Source organism: Hippoglossus hippoglossus, chromosome 23 (genome assembly GCF_009819705.1).
Source record: "Hippoglossus hippoglossus isolate fHipHip1 chromosome 23, fHipHip1.pri, whole genome shotgun sequence".
NCBI lineage: Eukaryota > Metazoa > Chordata > Actinopteri > Pleuronectiformes > Pleuronectidae > Hippoglossus > Hippoglossus hippoglossus.
The window spans coordinates 10,309,403-10,337,054 of record NC_047173.1 but is presented as its reverse complement, the minus strand read 5'-3'; the positions used below and the strand labels follow the sequence as shown (position 1 = coordinate 10,337,054).

The 27,652-nt window shown below is 40.6% G+C and overlaps 3 protein-coding genes and 1 long non-coding RNA gene across 4 annotated transcripts; all 4 read right to left on the bottom strand.

The window, feature by feature from the left end:
* Positions 1–492: 492 nt before the first annotated feature.
* LOC117757560 lies at positions 493–4,427 on the bottom strand. The gene is made up of 3 exons (XR_004613148.1): positions 4,268–4,427; positions 2,509–2,513; positions 493–503 (listed from the first exon to the last, which is right to left on the bottom strand). It is a non-coding gene; the product is annotated as an uncharacterized LOC117757560 (long non-coding RNA).
* A 6,843-nt stretch (positions 4,428–11,270) lies between these two features.
* ube2nb (ubiquitin-conjugating enzyme E2Nb) lies at positions 11,271–15,860 on the bottom strand. Its single transcript, XM_034578798.1, has 4 exons — positions 15,596–15,860; positions 13,694–13,940; positions 12,595–12,735; positions 11,271–11,428 (listed from the first exon to the last, which is right to left on the bottom strand). Exons 1-4 carry the CDS (start codon positions 15,623–15,625, stop codon positions 11,385–11,387), a joined length of 462 nt encoding a protein of 153 aa, XP_034434689.1. The 5' UTR covers positions 15,626–15,860; the 3' UTR covers positions 11,271–11,384.
* A 1,610-nt stretch (positions 15,861–17,470) lies between these two features.
* mrpl42 (mitochondrial ribosomal protein L42) lies at positions 17,471–20,141 on the bottom strand. Its single transcript, XM_034578799.1, has 5 exons — positions 20,003–20,141; positions 19,518–19,581; positions 19,087–19,171; positions 18,241–18,404; positions 17,471–17,574 (listed from the first exon to the last, which is right to left on the bottom strand). The coding sequence occupies exons 1-5, from the start codon at positions 20,076–20,078 to the stop codon at positions 17,529–17,531; spliced, it is 435 nt and encodes a 144-aa protein (XP_034434690.1). The 5' UTR covers positions 20,079–20,141; the 3' UTR covers positions 17,471–17,528.
* Positions 20,142–20,763: 622 nt separating this feature from the next.
* Positions 20,764–25,848, bottom strand: pwp1 (PWP1 homolog, endonuclein). The gene is made up of 15 exons (XM_034578797.1): positions 25,663–25,848; positions 24,959–25,017; positions 24,466–24,641; positions 24,248–24,333; positions 23,822–23,918; positions 23,622–23,729; positions 23,353–23,483; positions 23,099–23,166; positions 22,834–22,930; positions 22,665–22,726; positions 22,440–22,551; positions 21,985–22,075; positions 21,716–21,837; positions 21,474–21,579; positions 20,764–21,358 (listed from the first exon to the last, which is right to left on the bottom strand). The coding sequence occupies exons 1-15, from the start codon at positions 25,726–25,728 to the stop codon at positions 21,264–21,266; spliced, it is 1,476 nt and encodes a 491-aa protein (XP_034434688.1). The 5' UTR covers positions 25,729–25,848; the 3' UTR covers positions 20,764–21,263.
* Positions 25,849–27,652: the final 1,804 nt, after the last annotated feature.

Sequence of the window (27,652 nt, the reverse complement as noted above, 5' to 3'; positions counted from 1 at the left end):
CTGAGGCTACCTGCGGGCAAGAGTCTCTCTCACAATGATGCCTCTGTCTCCTTGAGGTACAACAAAAACACAGACACTCTATAATCATGTGAAGATTAGGTTTAAAGGGGCATAAACAAACCCAGACAGTGACAGTGTGATTGCCAGAATGTGGGAAAGTAGTCTGAAACAAAAAAGCCCCACAGTGATGATGACACACACAAGGGCTGAAAAGGGTTCATTCACCCAAAACTGGTCGGTAAAATTTCAGATTATGACCCTGGCTGTGTGTCTTGTAGGACGACTGAAATGTGAAGGTGTTGCTCACAAGCTTATTTCTCAGGCTTCGGTGCTCTGATGGTTTAAAGGTGGACCTGGAGGGAACAAACAGCAGTTTGTTGACAAAAGTGAAAAGTTTACTCTTGTATGCAAAAAGACTGGGATAAACAGAGACTTTTTAGAGGTCAAATATTTGCAGAATATAAAAAAAACAGCCCAGATGCACTCCTTTTCAATTTCATGATCTGCTATCAAACGTACAATATGTAACTTTGGCCACTAGGGGTCTCTCAATCAAAACAAAAACCAAAATACCTGGTTTGATGACTTCGAGAAGCAGCTTGGGAGTTGTTGTTTTCACCGCCAAAAAGTTTTAATCACGTTAACGCAGAAAACGACAATGAATAATAATGATCCATTACAAGTGACAAATGCAAACAGTGGAAGGAAAAAAATGCCCCCTGCTAGCACTGTGTTTTTCTTTCATCGTACGTTGTTTGCCCGAGAAATTTTACTAAAAGAATAATTAAAAGGTGACCAAAATGAAACGTCCCATTACCTCCACGAAAAAAAATTGTATTTTTCTTGGTTTGAACACTGTTGGAAACATTTTGAATAATGTAAGTACACAAGTCAACACAATATATAACATGTGTTTTCTTTTTCAGACCTTTTTAATGAACAATTGTTACATACAATATCTTTAATGATAACGTGTGTAGGTGAGGATGTCTCTTTTTCTTTTAAGTCCTAAGACATAGCTCGGGTGCACATGGTTCAAAAAACCATAACAGGAAAAATCCTGTGTGCTACAGAACTTCACAAAGAGGCCGATTGTACAAAAACATCGTTTCAAGTAGGTGTCAAAAAAAAGGAAAACGGGCATGAACAGAAAATGCTCAGTTTGAGAGACCATCATCAGTTCTGTTGGCACGAAAGCAAAGCCTGGAATAACCTGGGCCCAGGAAACAATCAGCCATTATGGTGTTCAGCGATATGTAATCTGACTTGCAGGAAATTACGTTGGATTAATTATATGAAAATCAATCTTTGAGTAAGTGTAGTTATTTTCCACTGATCAGCTTAGTGTGATCAGAAGGCCTATTTCCTTTTTCTAGTCATTTCCCCAAAGTTACTCAGAGGCCTTGCATAGATACAAGGCGCAGTGTTGCTGTCGAGCAGAACACGTCCTAAAGGCCCCTTTAAAATATTGAGCACTGAGTCACTGACGTCATGAAGCATTTTTTCTTACCTTGTGAACGCGATTTCTTAAGAATGCTTTGAGGGAATTTCTTGAAATTTGGTGCTAATATTTACTTGAACGTACAGATGAACTGATTCGATTTTGGTGGTCTGCGGTCAAAGGTTTAGGTCACAGTGGCATCATAAAACATGTGTTTGGTCTCTTGAACATGATATCTCAAGTCTGCATTTATGCAGATTGACATTATTATAAATCACCTTTACTTATCTTCAACAGATGTCTTTTTAGAAGAGCAGTAAAAGAACTCAACTGGCCAACCTCGACACATTCTACAACAGGACACTTGCTAAACTAAACAGGTTTAGGTTTTCCATCGGACGGTTACAGCGTGTACACTGCACCATGACTTGATGTGACCTAACGCAACCACAGTATTCACACTGCAGTAAAAATCCTCCCTGCGCAGACGTTTTCTGTACATCTCAGCAGCTGTCTACAGTCTCCCCCCCCCCATCCCTCCCCCGAGGTGTGGTGCTGGTTTATGAATGAGCTGTTATGCAAGGAAAAGTGACCTGAATACAGACACACACAGAGCGAGGGGGGGGGGGGGGGGGGAAATACAATATGTTGTAAAACAGTCCCAGATCGGACAGTAGTGAATGCATTGGGTCACATCAGGTCCTGTTATTATATCACATTGCCGGTGTGATCACGTTAAAGCTGGGGTTTTATCAAGATGTTCGAGGTGGAATCACCATAAGCACCTGATAATAACCGGCACGGATTCCGTGGTCACACGTCTCATCCCAGCCACACAGCACGGGACAGTAGATCCACTTCAGCTCACATCCCACAAAAGAAATCTGTCCTCACTGAGGGTGAGTTGATTGAGAGAGGGGAAATAAAACATGACACATTTTGCTGTTATGTTTCTGTAGAAGTTGCCCTGTTCGAATCCAGGCTCGGCTGGGGCCTGTGTGTGTGTGGAGTTTTCTCTGGTTTCCTCCCACAGTCCAAAGACGTGCAGAGAGACCCACCTGCACCACCTCAACTCTGGATACTTGGTCATCTCCCTTCACCTGCCCAATCAGAAGCCTTCATGAGACGTCCCAACTTCGTGCTGCTTCCATGGCGTTCTACTTCCTGCTGGGGTCTAAGCACCAAAGTTTATTCCTCTGTTCATAATGAACTTAATTTCATTCATATTTACTCATTTTCATTTGTTTCTCCTGAGTCAGGTCATGGGTTAGCACCTCAGCAACACCTCATCATGACAAATATTTTATCTAATCTTCAATCCTCTGTTTCAGAGTTGCTTATAATGCTCCTAATAATAATCAGATTTTACTGATACAGATCCTGAAAAAGTGTAAATGTGTTAGAAACATTGGACATTGCAACCTGGTGAGCCAATGATCTGTCACTCTAGTCGGTGTCAATCTTATCTCTAAGCGCAAACCCACTCAAGCGTGACTCAGTCAAACAGAGAAGACATGTCAGACACTGAGTGGTACACCCTCGCTATCAGCTCACTGTTTGACAGGTTATTGATCGGCATTGTCTGCAGCAGCATAACTTACGTCGGTGTGACTCCCTCTGATGCGGTGATTTGTCAGCGTATAGTCGAGTTTGTTTTGAAAACCGGAGGGACGCTTGTACCTCCTCAGGCCCAAAACAGAAATCCAATGAATGCAGGCGAGGAGTTAATTATTTACCTTTTAACAGTGCTGGGAGAAACGACCACAGTGTGTGTGTGTGTGTTTTCAAGATCTGACGAGATCACTGCTCAGACGTACTTATTTCCAGTATCTGATCAAGGATCCAAACTAAACAACATGGGGGGGTGGGATGCCAGGCTTTGTTTGCCTCATCGACCTCAACACCAACCACAGGGAATCCTTCATGTTTAATTTGTTGCGTGTCGATCAATCGTGGGCAATCCCAACAATCCCCGGGACATGAATGGAGGGAGGAGATGAAAAGATGAGCCTCTTAAACGAGTACAGGCTGATTTCTGAGTGTTTGTGTTGGCGTGAAGGTTAGAAAAGAAAATTGCCAGGAATGAGGGAGGAATCATCCTGTGTTTTTTTTTACTATCAGTTAAAGTACAACAGCCTTTGAGGAACGTGCTGTAAAAATGATACGAGTTATAAACTGCTACTTAAAAGCATAAGGAGATATAGGAGTGACAGCACAGGGCTCTTGGTTGTAATACGTGACAGGGTGGACACTTGGGAAACCACCTTTCCCTTACATTCAGGGGCCTCTGCAAACATATAAAGGCGCGCACACACACACACACACACACACACACACACACACACACACACACACACACACACACACACACACACACACACACACACAGACGCCCTTCCATCCATCTCTGTAGTTGGTGTTACTGTTACGGGCCTCGACTGCTTTAAGGATGTACTCTCGTGACAGTTACATATATAAATAGAGAGTGCAGGGACATAGAGGGATGGTCCAGGACAGCATGTTCCCGCCATGGATGAAAAACTCACAGGAGGAATTCCTCCAACACACACACACACACATACACACACACACACATATCTCCATGTCATCAGAGGACATTACATTTCCTGGCCTTAACCAGTAACACTAACCTTAACCGAAATCTTCGGTGATGATTTAAATCAGTGGTTCTCAACCTTTTTTCAGTGATGTACCCCCTGTGAAATATTTTTTCAGCCAAGTACCCCCTAACCAGCGCAAAGTATTTTTGGTTGAAAAAAAGATGTAATACACAGCGCTGTGCCATCAGTGTCTGATTTATTAAACACTTATATTTTATTGAATATTTATTAAATAACAATTTTTAAAGGATTTTTGAATGGATGCTAATTTTAAATATATAAAAAAAAAAGTTTCACGTACCCCCTGGAGTACCTTCACGTACCCCCAGGGGCACTAGTACACCCATTTGAGAACCACTGATTTAGATTAATTTAGAGTAATACCTGGATCACACACCCGCACAAACAAGGAAACAAAGAAACAAACAACAATCACACACACACACACATAGTTAGAAATGTACGTGTAGTCAAAGGGTTAAGATATATATACCTCATACTCAGATTTACTGGGATGTAATTCAAGTAAATTCACTTCTCCCTTTGTTTCACATTAAGATAAAGTATAGCAACATTTACAGTACACTGCCAATTCTTCTAAATTCATCATCAGGGGTAAGGGGCTGGGGAATGATTCGCCTAACATACATCAAAAACATCATCCAGAGACCTGCAGAGAGTATTTGAGGGAGTGAAAGACGAAGCACAGCTGCCTCAGGTTCAAGAGGTTAAACACAAACAAACTATGAGCTCCCACCACACAGGAATAGTATAGATATGCAGTATATTTGCATTGAAATAAAACTACATTAGTATTCCACTGCAGATGTCCTGTGATAGAGATATTTCAGATACTTGCTGTGGACAGAAAGGAGGGATTCCTTCTTTTTTGGGGGCTGGTTGACTTGACTTGTTCTCATGCATGAGAGATTAGTAAGGAGGGTTATGTAACATCTGGAGGGTGCAGAGGAGAGGGTATGACTGCAGTACCCCCCCTCTAAACTTCATCTGCAGTAGGACAGAGAGGAGAAGAGAAGAGAAGAGAAGAGAAGAGAAGAGAAGAGGTTGAAGGACAGAGGGAAAGGAGATAAGAAGGAACGGATAGACTGAGGAAAAGGGAGTAAAACAAGAGGAGGGTTGGGGAAACAATGAAGATGCAAAATGGAAACATAAATAGAATAAAATAAAAACGAAGGAACACACACACACACAACCTGCTCCCATGGCAACTGTTAGCCATCGATCCACAAAACCGCACCATACTCCATCACTGCTGGTCAACAGGGGTGTCAGGTTTCAGGTAAACGCTGACACCGATGACACACGCGGCCAAAAGAGGAAGTCAAGTCGTCACCTGTCGCCTCGACATCGCCGGCATGTGACGAGAGTGTTTTCACCTGCGAGTCAGCAGCGAGAGAGAAGATCTGTCCTATCAGAGGAGCTATGTTTAGGATTCTGGAGCTCTGGATTGTTATTATGTGCACGTTATTATGTATAAATTACCCTGTATTAAAATGACATGTGTGAAGTTAGAGATGTTTGTCTCACATCCAGGCCACAAACCACTGAATGATGGCACTTGGGCGGCCCGCTGCTGTTTGCCAGATCTGGGCCACAAATATAAGCCATAGCAACACCAGAGGAGCCAAAAGGTGGCCCGGATTTGTTTTGTGCTATTTGGGTCATAATCACCATTTACCACATGGGCCACTTTGGGCTCACATCCTTATGACACCTTGCTGAGAGCTCCGCGTGTTTACCAGAAAAGGTCCCACATTTGTTTTGGGGATATTTGGGCCACATGAAGACCAGAAGTGCTGCATCATTGCCTGACGTGGCTCACATCTGTGTTATCTGGGCTAAAGAGTGAGGAAGCTATCCTTATTAGGACTTTGCATTGACCTCCATTCATTGTGTACAGCCTAACAATAACCATGACCAGTTTCATGTCTAACCTTAACCTTAACCTAACCACAATTCATACATTACCTCTAACATTAACCAGGAGCTCAGAGACGACCTTTTACCTCATTAGGACTGAGCGTTTGGTCCCGATGAGGTCAACTGTTCTTGTAGACACATACCATAACCGGAACCATGACGACTAAATGCCTAACTCAAATACTTAGGCTAACCTAAACCTATTTTGAATCCTAACCCTAAGTCTCTCGCACACACACACAGTCAAGCAAACTATTTATTCTCAGACAATGCTCAGACAATGAGACTGTTTTGTTTCGTTCAGCTCCGAGTTGTCTGCTAATGAAGATGATTTCAAGTTAAAAACGAATTTTAATATCTTCCTCAACTTTGTGAGATAAGGGCTTTTTTTTTTTTACTAATTTCCCAGGGAATAATTAATGGATTTTGATTTAATAAAAATCTGGCATTTTTGGGTGACTGTCTGAATGTGTTTGGAATCTGGTGCAGCTTAATAAAATGTAAAGGGAGTGCTGGGACTTAGCGGAGGTATGCGCTCTACTCTGCAGCATTCTGAGTTTGACATGGAAACTGTTGTTCACCAGCACCTCAGGAGCTATTATACATGACACGTTATCCCTTGTTTGTTTAATGTGTGCATCAACTGTTGAGTAGAAACGTGTTGACGCATGTTTGTCTGGTTTGCATTTGCATGTGCTGTTGACGACAGCTCAGGTTCACGTCCTCAGTGTTTCGGCTGGGAATCTTGACTCCTCAGCAAACTGGTGGTACAGTTTTAATGAGGACACTGGCTGGCATAATGCATAACACCTAATACTGACCATAAAATCAAATCTTAACTTTATTTCTGTTATGTTGTCCTTTATATGCAGGTTCACCCTGGACAGGTCACCAGTGCATCTCAGTGCAAGCATACAGAGAGAAACATTCACACTCACATACGGTAAATGTAAAGTCTCCAATTAAACTAACCCCAATCCTGCACGTGTTTGGATGGTGGGAGGAAGCTGCAGAAAACCCATGCAGACACTGGGAGAACATGCAAACTTCATACAGAAAAGGATTCAAACTAGGAACCTTCTTGCTGTAAGGAAACAGTGCTAACCATTTTCCACCGTGCCACCCTTTGGATACAGTATTCTTTATTAGTTTGTAGTGTTAAAATAATTTAAAATTAGATTTAAAATAGAGTTGACTGAACAAATAAAATATGTATGCAAATATTTAAAATCATTTTATGGAGGTTGTCAGGGCCTCTCGATTTCTAAAATCCTGGCCCAGCACTGAGGACTTCTCTCTGCAGAAATGCAAAGTATTAGTGGGCTTTTATTTCGAAAAGCACATTTGTTCCATAATGTTTGGTGATTTCACTGTAATCATCCAAGAGAAGTCTTACTTTAAAGTCACTGTCTCGAGCTTCTGCCTCATATATTCTACTCTCACATGTTACACCATAAAGTCTGTGTGGAGGCAGAGCACGTCTCTCTGTGTGAACAACCATAATAACAGAGAATGTGCAGATGCTTGTGAGTTCACAGAAAAACAATTATTACAATAACCAACCTCAGCTACTAACCTCCACTCTGAAGCAGTGTGTCATGCGTGAGCTCACATTTCTAAATAAAAAGCCCCAGAGGGAAGCGTGTGAGGTTATATTCTCCGACCCGAGACTAAAAATACCACCTGCACCACAGACCGTCTGAGGATGGACGGAGCAATAACAAACCCATTCCAGAGATAACGCCCCCCCCCCCCCAGGGGACGGGTTAATATTTGTCAGATATCTCAGATAGCGAGTTGGGAATCGTTTCCTGCAATTCCACTCAGAGAATGAACAGCATACCAGCCCGAGTGACTCACTGTTGCCACATAAACGCCAGTCGTGATCGTAAAACATTGTGAAAGCTTTTTGTTTCTGGTGAGGGAACGGAGGGAAAACACGGACAGGTGGCTGCTAAGCTGCTGAACAGGATACAACTGAGAAGATGGAATTTGTAGAGATGTAACAGGAGCTGATCCAGAGGTGGAAGATTAAATGACAGGAATTAAACGCTGTCAGAGAAACACCATTAGCTTTTATGAGGTGAGATATGAAGGTTGAAGTATGAAGATGTGTGGTCCAGCTACATTTGAGTGTAGCGCCATCTTGTGAAGTTATGTGGAACAGCAGGTGAAAGGAGAGGTTTTGGCACAAGTGGAATTAAACATAAAACATTCATAACAACTTGCTTTCTGTAGCTGAATACTAATTCATATAGTTGAATATATTCATATTTTCATTTTATGATGGATGTGAGCAGTTATGGCCACAGGACTTTTTCATAAGGTATTTTGGCATCTGAATTTCAACGATGTAAAATAGGCAACATTATTTTCTAGATATGAAAACGATAAAAAGTCAATATAATCCAGGACTGAATGCTGCAAAGTGGAATTTGAACCTAAACTTGATATCTAAAACATCAAGTTTTCGAAATTGCTCATCTTGAAAATGGAAGCTCGGAATTTAAAGATGGATTTCAAATTAAAATGTGTCTATATAACCGGCAACCTCTATTCATTGGTGAATGACTTTCAGACTTCGGTATTCATTTTCTCGTAAAGCTCAAATCCTGCAGTTTATCTTTGCTGCTGTACTTTCACAAGTCAAAATGTCTACTGTGAAATCAGGATCTTTAATATAAAATTGCACTTTGACGTCAGTGGCTGTCAGCCCGGAGCCATGGAGCCTCAGATACGCAGGTTTTCATTCCAGTAAATCTCCGCAGCAGCTAATTTCCCTTATTAAATCACTTTCTCTCAGGCTGAAAGCATTAATCTGTGCAGGGAATCACTTTAAAACCAGGATTTAATGTAACTTTCCATTTTGTTTTGCATTTAATATGATGAAAACATGAATTAAGTAAAATGAACAGCAGCCTTCAGTATCCTGTGCATGACTCACTGCTGTGGAAGCATCGGTGCTTCCCTCAGCCGGAGAAGAATGATCCAACTTCCTGCTAAAAACATGTGATGCAGGTTTTACCCAATGTTTCGAGGACATTTCACAACTTCCTTCCACCTGTGGTGAGTTTTTACGACCATGCTTTTTACTGAACTCCTCCTAAAACAGATGATATGGGCTGTAATTTTAAATGTACTGAATGACTGTGCATTAAAAAGCTGTCAAAGCAAACTCGATTCCTCAGAGACACATAAATGAAGTCTGTTAGCTGCACAAATCAAACCTTAGCTGCACATTTTTTCACCTTTATGGGAACACACACTGAACACAACACAAACCAGACGAGTCTCTTACGTACTTACTCAACTCAGTTTATTTACAGAGTATTTGAAGAGCCATGTATGCAAATGTACTGAAATTACCGACAGAACTCTTCTTCTTCTTCTTTACACATGGGGAGCTGATTAACAAGAGTTAATCTCTCAATACGTTTGATCTAGATGCTTCAAAAATCCAGTGAGTGACTTGGTTTCTCGTTTTTTATTCCTTCAGATTGCGGTCAAGTTCCTCAGTGAAAACAATAAGTTAACTCGGTTGTGGTTGTTTTTTGTTTTTTCTTCTTTTAAGCCGTGCTCCATCTTACAGACGTGAGTAAATGCAGCAGTTAGAAACAGTTATTTAATACTTCGGGGTCAGGACAGGACACAAACAAATCTAAGCAACACCAAAGCCTGCGATATAGTCCGAGAAAGAGCGAGAAAAAGAGAAACGAAAATAAGTTTTACTACAACGTAACGTTACGGTCCTCTCTCAGATGAGCCATAGAGAAGCAAGATGAGCGTGAAGGGTCTAAAGTTACTGGACAACGAGTCACACTGATCCCTCTAACGCACTAACACAGTGACCTTTAAAAGGAAAGCTGTTAAGATCGACAATAAATCAACGCAGAATTTGACGCAGGATTTTCCGTTTTCAGGGACTGCGGATTTCTAGCCAATAGGAAATCTGTAACAGAGGATCTTTAATGAAGAATATTTGAATATTGTATTTGTGACATCACTTCTTCTAACACAAAAGTCCCTCCGGAATCGATTGAATTCACTTGCATAATCATCGCAGATCGATATAGAAAGAGCAGAAGCAGGTTGAGACCCGGTTCGGAAAGTCACGGTGAGAAGAAACGACAACACCTTTGAAAAGAAGCCTCAACTGTCCCTTTAAAGAAAAGCACTTCAACTCTCGACAAAAAGAAAAACCCTATAGAAAACTAGTCCTGATGTCAGTCTGGTTCTGGTACATGCCTTCTGTTTCATTAACTCTGGAAATAAAATCGAGAACAGGCAACATAGATAGCATGGACAAACATTTAAAAATTAAAAAAAATAAAAACAGCTCTGATTCCTACACTCTATAGTCTGCTACCTTTCTGGATGGGTCGGGAACGGCTTTTGTTTAATTTTAAAGTGTGTGGAAGCGATTCGCTCACCCTCCCCAAACCGTCTGACCGGGGCTGTAAAGACTGATCATTGAAAGATGAGAAAAATACTTATTATTTTGGATTATTTTGAGCACAATCCTCATTTTACTGGGCTCATGCATCGAATCTCACAATAATCTGTCTTTACTTTCACTTTACGAACAATGTGTAGATGTGAAAAGTGAAGAATCACATCCGTCTGGGCCATAAATTGACACTAGCCATCGTATAAATGGTTTAAAAAGTGTTGTGTATTATCTACCAGCAGATCTGGAAGGTAAACTTCTTTTTCCCCTCAAGTCTCTATTTACGAATCTTACATTTCAGATGAAGATACAGTTTAAATAGGACTGAAAAACCATTTGAGGGTGTATTTTCTAAGTGGAACCCCTTTAAATTGACTTGATTTCACATTTAGTAAGTGTAGTAAGTTTCACGTGTGTTAAGTGCCCCCATGAGATGACAGTGAACTACCGTAGCTGCACCACCCATTAAATACGCAAGTGTTGTTAATTGTCCGTATGCACAGACATAATTCATCTCTCACAAAAAGACGGACAGATGTGTTGACAAATCAAATGTGTTAAAAGAAGGGCAGCTTTAATGTATATTTTGCAAACGTACCAGTATGTGCCTACTTCAGGACAACACATTGCATGGTGATTTTAAGACTGTAGTGGGGAGGGTGCCATCCTCGGCCCATGCATTTAAATAGCAACACAGAAACAAAATAAAATAATAATAGACGTACACACATTTAACGCGTCTTCGAGGGGAGAATAAGTCACCCAGAGGTCTGCAGCAGTGATTCAGTCATTTTCTTTTGAGATAGATTTGGACTTATGATCTTGTTTTTTTTTTCTTTTCTCGTTTTTTTTTTTGTGTGTCCGTTATATTCAAATGTTGACATAATAGGAGTACATTTTGTGGATCACATTCAGTCGCCTCGTCTCTCTTCTTCTATACTTCGCTGGGGCCCGCGTAGAGCCTGGTCCATGTTCGGGCTGCGGGGAGGAGACACAGAGATAAAATGCTTGTGGTGGGTGTGAGGGAAGGGGGGGGGGGAGTGACGACGCAGGACTGGAGGATAAGTGAGTGTTGCAGAGGGATCACAGACGTGCACTATCAAACAGCATCCTGACTGAAATAACCCTGGACTATTAGCCTATCACAGATATACCTGTATGTTGTCCAACACACGCCAATATAAAACCGTATTTTTTTTACAGAACATATTGCAGAAACAGTGTCATCACACTACTACGCTGTTGTTCACAATACTCTCTGTAGCACGTATAGCAGAGCACATGTCACAGCTGAGCAGACAGTGGTGGTGTGGAAGTAAGATGCGTCTACGCGATAAGCAAACTACCGCAGTTTAAATGCAAATGGGAAAAATAACAGATAGTAACAACCTCAAGTCTCAAGCGTCATGAAGTATAAACCTAGAAGAAATTACACTACGTTTGTTACCTCTGCCGAGAAAGTGGTTTCAATCTGTGTTTGTCTGTCTATTAGCAGGATTACTCAAAAACTACTGAACCAGTTTCCTTGAAATTTTGTGGCAAGGTGGTGCATGACCCTGAGAACGACCCAATACATTTTCAATAAAATGTTTTTTCCACTTTCTTTAACATGGCGAGACAAGGCATTAGCCTCGGTGGACGTATTCACCTTTCTGGTGTAAAATAATAAACAATGTCCATCAACAGTCGTCTACATAACTAACGTCTATTTAACAGTTAAAACTATTTCACTATCCTGATACAATCCATGCACGACTATCAAGGAAAGTCTCTGCTTGTTTTACTTGAATCCTTCCGACCCATTTCCTCTCATTTTAAAATGCATCTTTCAATTGAAGACATTGTTATAAAGAACTGTGCTGCTCCAGTATATGAGCCAGTGTTTCCTGACTAATTATGACAGACAGACGGAGAAATGCATCCAGTTTCTCAAGCTCACTGCCACATTTGTCAGATTAGATCACCAACACTGAGAGGGTTGTTGTTCTCCACTCAAACCAGAAAAACTGTTATTCAACAAGGCAACACCTGAACTTAAACTGATCTAATGGTTGCAGCCATCTGTCAACGTTTTTCTCAAAGTGGAAATCTGTGATGAAGATAATTGCGGCGGATCCTGAGTGATTTAAGGAAGTGCTCCTCACCTGTCTCAATGGCATGGCTTTCGTTTTTCTTCCACTGCTCTGCGACGTCATTTGCCAGGGGATCATCTGGATTGGGAGCACTTAATAACGCCTGGATAGATAGCAACACTGTACGGATCTGCAGGGCTGGAGACCACTTATCTGGAGGGAGGACCCAAAAAAAATGCGAGAGACATAAATAACGGCTTATGGGTCAAATTTGGAAAGAACGAGGGAAACTTCAGGGTGACACAGCACTGGTAATAGTGGGGAAGGACACTTGCGTACTGCAACCACAGTATGCCAGTCACACAGAGACAGAACCAACCAGGACTGCAATTGCTCTGAGATCCTCGTTTTCCTAAAGCTAAATAATAATAATAATGGAAAACAACTCTGGCTCCATTAAATCGAATGAATCAAAATCGAGACAGTAACAAACCTTAAGTGCAGATTAGTCTGCACATGAATCAGTCTGCAGCGATGTTCAATATCTTAAAGCGAGTCTGGCAACCCCTCCGTGGTTGTTTGCTGCTGCTCTCACCAAATAAATATTACCTTCAGGTTTTCCAACCTCAGAACTTGATTTAATGGTTGTAATCGCATCTGCTTCCAGACGTTTTGTCCCAGCGGAGTGCTCTCTGCAAATAAAACTGTTTGCTTTTCATTCATCCCGCAGTATGACATGGATCTGATTCCATAAGCTGGCTGCCACATTTACAATCTGTTATTCTACACCTTAAACCGCTGGTGTGTACTTGTGGGCTAATTTGGGGTTTCCTATTAACAAGCTTTGACGAGTCTGGTGTTCGATACCGGAAAGAAAGAGACAAAAAAACAAATACACGAGAGGAAACTCATGATGATCTGGGTTGTTAGTTGTTAGCTAACACATTAGGAATAACAGCTTGATAGCCCAAAAGTTCCAACAGTGATTCTTTCTTCCCTTTCTGGTCACAAATTGCTTAATGTGGATTTAACTGTTTAAGAAAGGAAAAAGCATCCAACCCTAGTGCTGCTGTATGTTGTGAATGTGGTTGCATACTGAGGCAACTACAAAAAAAAAATTATATTTGCAAGTATTCTCGCTCAGTTGTGTCTCCCTGTCGTGTTTGCTTACCTTTCAAAATGTCTAAACATATTCTTCCCAGTTTGTCGACGTTGGGGTGGTAGATTTTGGTCATGAATCGCACTTTGGGAGCTGCCATAGGATACTCTTCTGGAAGAAATAGTTCAAGTTTAAATGTGCCTCCTTCAAACGGAGAGTCTTGAGGCCCCGCGATGACCACGTGGAAGTAACGAGCGTTCCCTTCGTCGGGCGTAGCCGTGATCCCTGGAACGGGCTCCGCCATCAACCGCTGCGTCTCCTGGGGTCAGAGCGAGAAACACACAATGTTGTTGTTGATGTATTTTAGAAATTACTGCGGAGGTGTTCAGCAGGCAACAGATCGAGGATGTGCCAGATGAAAACATGCAATTTCAACTGTTGACCAATGTTTGGTCGCTCACACACAAACATAAAGACAAAACCACATTCCACAGATTATTGTTTCATACAGAAACGAGAAAAGAAGCTGAGGACTGGGGCTTTTCTCACAATGTGTACCAGCAGCAGTTAGTCAAATGAGGTAATAAGACAAAATATAAAGAAATGTACTATTTGTAGAGAAGTGCTTAAGGATGTATACTGTATTTGTACATTAGTATAAGGAGATATTGAAATAGGTGTATACATATATGTGTATATAGGCAAGTATGGTACAAGAAAAGATATAAAATAACTTCCCACTACATTTAACTGATCATTTCTTAAATAAGATACAATTAAGGAGTGCTACTAACAACTAATATGTAGATGAACCTGCTTAATATACTTAAAACACAACTAGACATGAAACAAGTGATTTAAGTATTATTGATTAAAAGTGACTACATTTATCATTCATTCATCATAACAGTTGCGCAAAAATGTACAACTATTGTTTTTATCGATTGATAAATGCATACTTTTAGCTGCAAATCAGCATTTAATCCATTTTTAATACGATATTTGGGTTTAAAGAGGATTAGAGTTGAGGTATTTCCTCATAAAATCCTGAGGTTTGCTGCAAATCAACAAACCCCAGTGAGGCAAGCAGGGGACGAGAGAAGTGAAAATAAGGAAGTGGGACATCTTTTCATTTTTTTTTTTTTGCAATTTCATAAAGCAGGTGCATCTGCAGTCAACAGGAAGGAAACTGGTTGGATCTCGTTGTAAATACGATTCCTCTCTGTCTTGTGGCCGGGAACACAAACTGCGGGTTTCCCACCGTGGCAGCTGAGCCGGGTTTTCCCCGTGTCAGCGTTACTTCTCAGGCTGTTTAATGGAAGAAAAACCTGGAGGAGAAATTGCTGCTGGATGTGGCGATAAATACCCCCCCGGAGGATCGCGCCCACCGCCGGGGCCTGGTCCTGCGAGGGGGAGTCTCGGGGAGGTGGAGGGAGGAGACCGCAGCTCCACCGGCCCCAACATCACACCCCCCAGGTCCGGTTAAACACAGTGAAAGCTCACAGGAGCGTGTCTTGGTCTCCGGGGGTTTGGATGACCGGAACCAGCGAAGGGCAGCGCTCCACCTCAGCGCCAGACATGTGTAGCAATCAGCTCGGCTGCAGCTGCTAGCCTAGCTTACTTAGCCAGTCCATTCATATGGCGATTTGACACAATGTGTTGATTCGCGCTGCAGATTAGCAGCCCGGTGCTAATGCGGCTAAGATACAAACACGAGCACCGAGCTACTGGAGCCATTAAACCCCCCCGACGAGCAGAAGGGAGTGAACGGAAGTGACAAACACAACACTTGCCGACGCGGAGCACCGATGCTAGCTCGACACCTAGCTAGAGGCGAGCTAACGGTGCTAGCCGCGCTAACGTCAGGCTGGAGACGCAGAGACACAACGTCCACGATCGAGATTAGAATGATCTTCACGACACAAACACGCGGGCTCGTTAACCTGTGAACACAACGTCCGGTGAAAAATGTACCTTTATAATCCTACGAGGCAAACCGGCCATCTTGTGTTAGCTATTGTATTTTTAGCCGTGGACTCTCCTTCTCTTCGGGTCGGACTGACTGAGCTGCCGGGGCGGGGACAGATCACTCGCTCTTCCGGTGGCTGCTCACAGCGAGAGGATGCTGCTGTCTGTGTATTAAATATTAACAGTATATGTCAAATATAGTACTAGTACTACTTGTAATAAAGTATGAATACCACAATATATTAATCTAATTGATAACCAGGAGCAGTGTATCAAAGTATGAAACATGTCACTTCCTGTAGCCAGCAGGTGGCGCTGTAATGATGAGTCAATATTGACACATGGATCTGATCAGGGCGGGACTGTGAATGTGTGAATGAGGTTTGACGAAAACGCGAAATTCGAGGTAGTTTATATCTCCATCTTGTTGAGATGACATTCACCTCAATTTGAAGTTGATCTGATGAAATCCCTGGGACAAGTTCGTCAAAGTAAAAATGTGGGAAATGGCCAAATTGACCACTAAATCCAAAATGGTCGACATCCTGTTGCCTTTTTCATAATGCACTGAGAGACTTTTTTGTGCATCTGGTTATGATACACAACTGTCCTCATTTTCGTGAGGATCGGTGAAAGCTAACTGAGGGGCTTTTCCGTAGGTGGCGCTGTTGAGCCATTTTGCCACGCCCATTTCAAATTACTCCAGAATACAACTACTTTTTGGGGTTTTGAATTTCCTGCAAACTTTGGTCGGAATTTGAGCATGTCTAGACCCTGAAAAAGCCCCAAAAGGGAAATAACTAGGGCTACGTTGTAGCACTAACGGCCCGAGCACAGGCATTTTGAAGCCTGTTGCGGTTAGTGGGGCGATCAATAGGGCCTCCCACCGTTCGGTGCTCGGGCCCTAATTATTTAGTTACTTTTGTACTTTTAGTAACTTTTTAGTTACTTTCGTACTTTTTAGTTACTTTCGTACTTTTAGTTACTTTCGTACTTTTAGTTACTTTCGTACCTTTAGTTACTTTTTAGTTACTTTTGTACTTTTAGTTACTTTCGTACTTTTAGTTACTTTTGTACTTTTCGTTACTTTGTTACTTTCGGTACTTTTAGTTACTTTCGTACTTTTCGTTACTTTCGGTACTTTTAGTTACTTTTTAGTTACTTATTTTGTATTCTCCAAAGGCTAATTTGGCAGGTGAACTTCAGGAAATTGGTGGAAAGACCTTGTTTTTTATTAGTTTTCTTTTATAAAACTATCTATACCCGTCTGCATCTTGTTGTGATGTCCATGACCTTGAACACTTCACCACCACACATCAACCGTTCTCGTCTTTTCCATTTGTTCCTGCAGATGCTGTGAAGTATCTTGGTTGTTGTTGTGCTGCAGAACTGCAGCAGAATCAGGGGCCATTTCCCCCTATCTCTTAAGAGTAAATCAACAAGTAGGATGCATTTACTTTAAATGCATGATCAATTATTAATGGTGCATTTAATTCAAGTCCAGAGCTGGTGTTTAATAGTTTAACGGCTCTGCCCTTCCTGATGCAGGTTTCATTTCTGCTGCAGGGATAGTAAAGATAAAAAAACAATTAGCCGCAAATTATTAAAGCTTAGTATCAACTTTGAGATTTAAGAAGAGATTATTGATAAAGTAATGGGGTCAGAGCAGATTGGTTGTCATACATTATTATATTAGAGAAACTGGTCCAAATCCATTAGATTTAGAATAAAAAAATGACGGGAGACAATATAGAAGACTCTAAAATCTAGGGCAGCAAAGTGATCAAACCAAACTAAATAGAATTAAGTATAATTTTAAACCCATATATAGTATTTGTTTCATTTACAGCAGCACCGACTGACAGACCCGTGACACCCAAGTCAATATTTAACAGTTTATTATACATCAACGTGACAACAACTCAAACAAACATTTCAACTATCTGTCCTTTGGAGGATTCTTCTTCATGCGTCTCGTGTGGTACCTGCAAACAAGGAAACAGAGGGAAATTATTTTTGACCTGTATCCACAGAGGGAATTCTGACAGGGTGACACATTTTCTGCCAGCTCTCCCACTCTGACTCATATTATAATAAAAAGGACAAAGGTTACTGCACACGTAAATAATGGAGCTGATAACCAAACTGCACAAGTCAATAAGTAGAAATGAGGATGAGTGACTAACTCCTCCTTTTTAAGTTTAGATTTGAGAAAATGCTCCTAACTTCTCATTTACTGGTCACGTGTCAGTTATAACAACATTTAAAGCCACGTAGAATCATTTTCGTTCTCATTCTTTTATCTGTCATGCTGATTTGATCATATAAAAAAACACATGGATCCGAAAATGTAAGCGTCTCAGATCATAATTAAGGTGGTCTGACCAAGTTGGAACTTTTTGGGGGAGGCTCTGTGACTTTGACTGATCATATCTCCCTTAACATTCAGTAGGTCACCTTTCCAGCTCCATATTCGTCTATGTATGCTAGCTATTTATATTCAATTTCTACTAATAGATCCATTTTACGTAAACCGTACACACTGAACCTTTAAGAGCAACACACGTTTCCAGCTATAAATGCAAATACATAAAATCATATGGAAAAGGGTCCAGAAGAATCCCTGTACTAAAGAGTGTTGTGTTACTTACTGTCCTACTGGATACCACCGGTGTTTAGTGGTGAAGAACATCTTGCTCAGCTCCTCGATAGTCGGCCCCTTCTGGTCATTCAGCACCTCCTTGCTGAGACGAGCCTTCAGGACCTGGTCGTGGGTCTCAACCGGGTTGGTTATAGGGTCGGGTCGTTCTACAGGCTGCAAAGATTTAGCATCATCAGCACGTTTTCCTGTTACATATCTCAAATCTATGTTCATTTCCAACAATCGTGTAACATTTTCCTTCAATCTCCCTGTGCTGCCTATTTACATTGATATATTTCTAATATATATAAAATCGGTGACAGCAGAGTGCAGACACGTGGACAGTGTTTCAGATCCGTTTTTCAGTTCTGCGTTGTTGTTGTGGTGTATTTATCTATTTAACTGCAGTTTGAGAAGTGAGTCAATGTTTTGTGGAAGCTCAGGTGTGAGTGTGGGTAGCTGAAGTCATTGTGGTCTCACGGTTCCACCTTGTGGACAATTTAGTCAACCCAGGCCTCCTACTGGTCATTTAGCATTTATAATTAGTCGGTTTATTTACCTCTTTTTAGAGACCTAACAAAAACTCATGCACAAATGTCATCTTGAAATTCAGATATTTTTCGGGACACCCTGTAACTTGAATTTCTGGAGGACTTATGATTTGACTGTGAATTTCTAGAAGCAAAGTAGAAAAGAGAAACCAACGTGAGCTAATCTCTAGCTTTTACAGAGGAAGAGTTTTAGGAATCTTAAAAACAGATTCACAGTCAGTCATCAAAAAAACAGATTCATTAGTTATCAGACAGAACATTGAAATAATAGTATTTCTGAGATTAGACAGAAAACACTCTCTTACTAGTGTAAATTCGTAAGGAATGTCGACAGTGGGGTGGTAGCACACGAAGGTTTTCCCATCGGAAGTCACGCCGATGTCCACGTTACTAAATCCAAGAGATTGGAGAGTTATTGCTCAGATCACAGTTATACCTTTATAAATTAGAAACACATGATATACATGGATTATAAAACCACAGCAATGCTACAGTAGAGTAAACTGTGTATGTAAAAAAAAATCGTCATAATAATATGTAGCCTTGAAAGAGCTCTGAAAACTTAAAAATGCTTAAATAAATACTTAATTTCTGTTCATTTAGCGGGTTAACAAGTGTTAAATAATGTTCTTATTCATTACAATTGTCCCATGAGGGTTTACATGTGACCTAGACCTATGAATATACAAAACATTATTTTTTAAAGTTATATTTAAATTACTAAGAGTTTAAATACCAGTTTGGGCCTTGAGCTGCAGGATCACTGTCACTGGACTTGTGTCGAACTGGCACCAAACATCCTGCAACACAGATTTAACAAATATATCAGATTAAATGAGAGAAATAGACACATTTCAACAACTTGGTAAGAAATTCAGTTTAGAAAATCTTTCAATTTTTGAAAGCACAATTCACTCAGCACACATTTCATGTTATTTATATGTTATTAAAGATAAAGAACTGAAATGTAAAGTCAAGAAGTTCTGACGCCTGCTAACAAGGCAACAGCTTTAAAATACTATCTAATACTACTTACTGTACCACAATACTTTATTTATATAATATATTGAACATTTTTAAACGTGTTGTCCTACTGGTAATAATCTCAAGGTTAGCTCCTGTTAGCTTGTGCTGCCTTCACGCTCACAAACATTAAACACAGTCAAACCAACAGGACGTGTGATATAATTAACTTGTTAAATTCACATTGATAAAACTCACTCTGCACATGTCGCAGTGTTGATCCTGAAGTGAACCGAGTTAAGAGACGGTTCAGTTTACACAGAAGAGCCGCCATGCTCAAATCATAATGTGTCCGTCACTGAAATGGGTCCGTGTTTGTGCAAAGAATCAATCACAATAGTTCCACTTTGCGCGAGACCATCACAGAGAAAATGAAAAATACACCGTTAATTCAACTTTTCTATTAAATAAACTAATGTACTGCTTTACACAGTTTTATACATATAATACACTATACAACAATGTACTATTTTACTAATAATGTACTATTTACCTATAATATACTATTATACTGGTGATATAATGGGAATTTACCATTTTACTGATAATACACTGTACTAGTGTACTATTATACTGATAATATAATGGGATCCAGGTGTAGTATATTCTATAGGGAAATATATGCAAAGTGCTTGGTCGTATGATTTTCATTAAGCTAAAATATATCTGTAAATCTAGTTCTATACTGCTCAAAAACACAAAACACATTTATTGTGAGATTCAAACACCACCTGGATGAAATCACAATAAAGAGACTGTACTGTTCAGGTTCAGTTGCAGGTTATGCACTGTATATTGTTAGAATCTTTATAAATCAAGACTCCAAAACGACAAATTAAAACAAATATGCACAAATATGCAAATCAGGTGAATCCATGTGACCTCATGACGGGATTATGTTCCTGTTACTCCGCAGGGAGGTGGATAATACCTGGAGAAGACAGTACTGGAGTAACATAAGTTTTATACATTTAAAACTGTATTTATTGATGACGCAGTATTTTGAACAGTCCATGTTTGTGCACAGATCTTTGTACACTAGGTTCGATTAATATTTCATTTTCATATGTATTATGATGAACATACATGTGGGATAATAGAAGTTATAACCCAGTTTCTTGTATACTTTGTGAAAACTTAGCATATTATTTGTACATCTGTACAAGTCAAGGCAAACTGTCGGGAAATCAAATAAACAATTCAAACAGAAATACAAATATTTGAATCCTTGCTTGCACATTTTGCTGGAAATATTCATCTCTATGAATATAAGAACATTTTAACTGAACAAATTTCAAAGTCTTTTTGAACCTTTTGGCCCCAGTTTCACTGAGGCCAAGTGTCTCAGCTTCAGTTGATCCTTTTCCTGCAGCACTACGGGGAACACAGCGACAATCGGAGCCGCTTGATGACTTTCCAGGGAAGCTCAGTGTATTCGTGTTTACAGGCTGCTGCTTCACTAGGAGACGTCCATCTCTGCTGCGGCTGCGCTGCTGGAGGCCTGAATTCCTGTGTTCACCACCAAGCGCTCCCGACTACCAAACACCTCAGTCACTAGAGGAAAAAGTGAAAATGTATGAATTAAGCAACAAATTATTAAAGCTTTTATCGTAGTTCAATGCACAGAACATATGAAAGAAAAAAAAGAAATGTTGAGAGACAACTGTACCTGCTGCAACATCACTGATATTCCAAACCCTCAAGCCATCCCTCTGTCCTCCAAACGCATAGACGAAAGGCTGATCAGGGCAACACGATGCACAGAACAGCACTCCCTGTTCACAGGTGAGGAAGATCGTCATTATGACACCTTTAACTAACATTATCATACCTCCAAGAGAGAGAGAGAGAGAGAGAGAGAGAGAGAGAGAGAGAGAGAGAGAGAGATCTTCACGCTGTATAAGTTTTTACCATTTTCATGTCCCGTGTATGCACCAGATTGGGTTTGTTTCCCAAAATGTCCCAAATTTTAACGTGTTTGTCGGCCGACGATGTGACCAGACATCCTTTAATCTGGCTGCTGAGGGCCAAACCTGCAGAAATGTTAAAATGTTTCAATCATAGTTTCATTGTACAGTCAATGTAGGAACAAAGCAAATGTGAACATGTTTGGATAATAAACACATTTTGCACTTTGATCATCTCACACACACACACACACACCCCCCACTTGTACCTACCTGACACCTCTTCATCATGAGCCCTCAGTGTGAAAACAGGTTTATCTGAGCGTGCGTCCAGACAGTAGACGAAGCCGTCTTCTGTGCTCGCCTGAAACACAAACACAATTTACATTTGACCACTGAGCTTCTCAGAGGTAAACCAGACCAAAGAAGTAGAAACAAGTTCTGTTGACCAAGGACCAGTGATGCACCAGCTTGATATATAAATGCAATTTGTGGCATAATTACTATTTAAAACTATTAGTTGCATCCAATGTGAAGCTTGTTGTTACTGTGGTTTTGCTTTTGAATGATTATTACCATTAATCAGACCTGCCTTCAAAATGTATGAATGAATATGAGGTTTAAAAAATGGATTTATTCTATTCAAGTCTGAGAGGAAACTTGAGAATCCTCAATGTCTTAAAAGGTTTGTTTTCTTTCGAATCCAGCAGGAGGATTTGAACCCCTACCAGGAAGTTGCAGGGTGAGAAGTGGTTCCAGACCAGACGCTCCACTTGACCACTAAACCTCCAGGTTCGATAGCTGGTGTCTGGACTGCGGCAGTCGTACAGGACCACAGTCCTGAAAAGGGGAAACATTTTAGTGTTGAATCTTGAAACAACTGTGGATGTAAAACCTTGTGTACAATATTGATTCCATTCACTAAACTACTGATGAAACGAGATGACACTTACTTGTCATATGATCCTGCTATCAGAGTCTGGGCCTCAAACGGGTGGAATGATATCGTCTGAACCTGGAGGACAAAACATTTTGATGTCTAGAAGCTGCAGATTCTGAGGCTGCAGGACCCAATAACCACAGTGCATCACATTAGCAATGTTCTTTTTGAAAATGAAGTACCTTATCAGTCTGTCTGCGCAGAGTTGTGGCTGATTTGCCCTGAGACAGATCCCACAAGATAACAGTGTTGTCTGCTGATCCACTGGCCAACACAGTCCTGAGTAAGAGAAGGTGTATATGTTTGAATGTTTACACTGAATTTGAGTGTGCAGAGTAACATAACATAACATAAAACAATTTGTACAGAATGCCCACTAGGATTTTACTTTCTCCAGTATGGAAAGAAAACACATCAGTGAATGTTCCCAGGCCTTGGAGAACTGACCTGGTCAGTGTGTTCCAGGATAAATCCAGCACTGCATCTGTGTGTCCCTCCGCAGGCTCTGCTGCGCCCTGTTTTCACCAAGAACAGCAGCACATAGCAATATGTTAATGATTATCTGTGGGAAATAATGCAGGAGAACAAGTCATGGATGTCCAACAAGTTCTGTAACTCTCAGAAACCGACTATACCCAGGTCACTCTCTCTCGTGATGCAGATGCTTGTGTATCATTGAGAGACACTGAACAGGTTCGTACCTTCTTGCTCTTCTTTTTCTTCTTTGATGCTTTCTTGCTCCCCAGAGAGAAAACTGGCTCCAAACAGTCCACAACATCCAGGTCCCACACATCTATCTGAGGAGTCATGTTGCCCACAGCGGCGTAGTTTGCTACAGGGAGGACACACAGCCCAGAGTTTTTTTTAAATGTTGATTTAATCAGGAAATCTCTTAAGATACATTAAATATTTTGCTAGACAGAGAGAGATATTCGTCAGAATGAGGTATATGACTCAAGGCTTTGCTTACCTGTTCCTTCTCCAGTTGGGTCAAAGTTGAGCCACTCCACACACAGTGGATAAGCTGGCAGCAGGATATCATGATGCACATACAGAGATTCCTCCTCTGAGTTATAAACTGTAAAAAAAAGACACCTACTGTTAAACGCATATTTAAAAATTCAATATTTCCTCGTGTCACTCTGTCATATCACAGATGAAGATATTTACTGTGGATCTCCAGGTTGCAGCAGTCCTTCTCGGCTCTGCCCGACAGGATGAGATTGTCGTTGGGCTTGATTTGGAAATCTTCTCGCTCATACTGGTCCTAGAGGGAAGAAGGAGAAACAACAATAATCAAGATAAAACCCGAACAACTCCTATAGAATAACAACTGGTTTCCTTTAAGACCCCTTTTCATAGGTTTAATCAAATAGTACAACTAGCACCAGAGCTACTATGTCGAGACCTTTGTGCACTTAAATGCAAAATAAAATAACCGTTCATTAATCGTAATAGAGGTTAAAGTTTTAAATAATCGTGATATTGATTTAAATTCGCATATCTCCCGGCCCAGGCTGTCGGTTGATACCAGGATTTAGGTACCGAGTTTAACTTTACTGAATCTTAATGGGTGTAAGCACTGTGGGAACTCACTGTATCTTTAAGGGTGATGTAAGGATCCTCCTCATTACAGCTGAACACTGTGAGTCCGGCCAGACTGTCGCCAAGATTAGCCGTCACTAAATTAAAGAGGAATGAACAGTAGATGCCAGGTCAGACAGAAATGAAGCAGTACAATACAATAAGAAGAAATTAGTTGGGACAGTAAAAAGCAAAAATACATATATATGGTACACAAACACCTGACTCACCTGAATCTTCTTCATCGTATCTATCCAGGCCGTACTCCGCCAGACCATCATCTTCCTCTTTTTCGTCTTCGTTCTCGTCCTTTGGAACTTCAGCAACTTCAGCTGTGATCTCATCAGCACTCGGTTCTGCAGGCAAACCTTCATCATCATCCTCTTCTTCCTCAGCTGCTAGAGCCCTGATTAAAGGAGTAGAATAAAAACACCTTTACATCGGTTTCTGTTGTTTGGCTTGCAGGGCTGCAACTACCCAATTATTTATATTGTTAGTTTTTTGGTCTATATAAAGTAAGAACAGACTGAAAGATGAAAGTGAATTAAATTTATACTTGAAATTATAAAAAAATTCGGACTACAGACAAATTTGATGTCATTGTACTTTCATTTTCATTGCCAGCGTTTCAGCTCCTGACATTTAGACACATATTCTGATGATGGAAAGAGAAGAGAACCGAGGCACAAACTGAGGTGATGAGTGTTTTCCAGCCCAACGTACCCCAGGTCCTGTCTGGCTTCAGCGATGATGCGTTCCAGCTCCTCTTTACTCAACTCAACCTGAGGAGGAGTCACATGAAAGTTACTCAAACAAGTTAATAAGCTCACGTGAAGAATTGTTCATTGCATTTTTTGGATTATTAGAGTATTAGACAAGGGAGCAGAGGAAAGGTTGAATTATGATTTCATTGGAAAGACATCAGTCTACTATGGAACCTGTAGCTGGAACATTTTCTCTATGATTTACTTGTGACCTTTCTTCAGCAACTGAAATGAATAAAGTACGTATTTAAATGTCCAGTTTGATTTAAAATAATTCAGTTTAATAAGTCTGAATACAGACATTTAAAACATGTCACCCCCACAACCAAGGAAAGTTACGACTAAGGAATGAAAGATGACCGCTGTCAGAAAAAGACACGTTTAACTTGTTGTTAATAACTTAACAAAATGTCTCCAGCATCTTAACTACGAGATGTTTATAATTTGTCTGAACAACATGTCTCTTGTCATTTGTGTCACTTTCACAGTTTTAACTGTGTTTCTGTATATTTCACAATAAAACTACACTTGTTCTAGATTTCAAAACGAAGCGGAAGTCATTTTAGTTTGTGTTTTGTTTTTTCAAATGACTAAAACAACAGTGAAGCTGCCATGTTGACACATTAGCCTGTAGCTAACGTTAGCTCGTCGCTAGCTACTCACTTTGTCCGGGGTTTCCTTGGAGACGCCTCTCTTCACCCAGCCCACACATGTGATCTGTGCACTCATCGTGAACAAACTCCGATTTAAAATCACATAAACACAATAAAGTGTCTGAGGCTGATCCTTCAAACTGCTGCAGCTCAGACACGCACACAGTGGGCGGACATGTGAGTGTGAACGGACCCCGTGTCGCGTCTCTATGACGTCCTGACGGCGTCAAAACATTTGCCGGATCAAAAGTAGAGATGCAACATACAGGAAAACCCCATGAACACAAACAGCTCTGCTTCAACACTTCTTTTTATAATATGTAACTTCAGCAAGAGAGCAACAGACATTAAACTATTTAAGAATTATTAAGGAACTGAGAAACCATAATCATAATCTCAACCATCAAATCAAATCAAACATCCAAAGTATTGCGTTTCTTGTTTTTGAGAAAATTCACGAAAACTGAGTGACAGTTTTCACAATGTTGCCAACGACCTCAGAATACTGCCACAAGAATATAGAAAACATATTTCTCTGAGGCTTTCTTTCTAATCTGATTACTTTTCTTAATCTCCTTTATCTTGAGATCAGGAGTTCATGAACTGGAAACAAGATATTTATGCTGTTACCTTGACAAACACCAGGGTCGTGTGAGGATGAAGATATTTTGGGTATTTTAGTACAAACACACATTTTGTGGTCTTCCTGAAAAATATAGGAAAGTCTTTAATTTCAGGTTCATTCAGCACTGATTGTTAAAGTTTAATCCTTTAACGTTCACAGGTTGAAAGAAACACTAATGTTGTCTTGTTGTTGTTCTCGGCTCCTGAAGTGAAATAAAACACACAGTATGTTTAAAGCACTAATCACACAGATTCAAGAGATTCTCCCTAAATGAGGTGAGACTTGAATTAAAAGAAAAACTTGACAAGCAGTTAGAAACGTTGTTTTTGCTGCCCTCCAGTGGAGACTGCTGTCACTGTTTGGCTTTAACGTAACAATTCAGAAACACAAGGGAAACTTTTTATAAAACAATTTATTGGCACAGTATAAAACACTAAAACAACAGACATATGCATCGTCAGATACTGTATTGCAGGTATATGATACTGTTTACATACATGGTGTTTATAGTAGCATTGTTCAAATCTAAAGGCCAGAAAGTAGCACAGCAGTGGTAACGGTCTTAAGAAATCAGCAATGACACAGGAGAAGGTTGAATCACTGCAGTGGCGTAATTTCAGAGCGAGGACGGCAAGCGGAGTTATAGACGAATAGACAGTCCAGCAGATTGTCAAGGTTTAGATTGATACAGGCACAAAATCTCGATTTGCTTCTCAGAAAGTTTTGTTCAATAAAGGATCTAAAATGAACTGTTTCCGTAATCTTGTAATTTACTGCCCTCTTGTGGCTTCAGCAGATATTGTCTCTGTACGCTAGCTTGACTACTTGCTGTTGCGTATATCACTTTTTACATTTAATGGGTTTTTACAAAGGCTGGGACTTTTTTCATTGTGGGTATGGGTTAGTGTGGCTCGGGACGCAATTTTTTCTCCGAGCCCAACTCGGTTTTTGAGTCTGAACCTAACAGGAGCCTAATGTTTCCCCAGTTTAAAGGCGTGTGCAGGTAAAAACAAATTAAGTAGCCCAGGTGACCCGAACCTGAAAATCATTTCAAAGTTTTGTGTTGGGTCCCGACAAATCTTGCTTGGCACGGAGGTATCCACAGTCTAGTGCAGATGTGTGTGTGGAAACTGTACCACAGGATCTACAGAATGTGGTGCAAGACTGGGACAAGTGCTAGACAGAACAGTAGAAGTGAGCCTGTGGATAAAGAGTCCGACTTCCCTCACATCATCAAAGCACTTCAAACCACTTGATAATGAGCCCTTGAAATAACAGAGAAAAACTGCACCACTGACTTCAGACCAGGTTTTTATGTGCGAAAAGCATAATCACTTTCCACTCCTTCAATGCACCAACACTGCACCTGAAAACG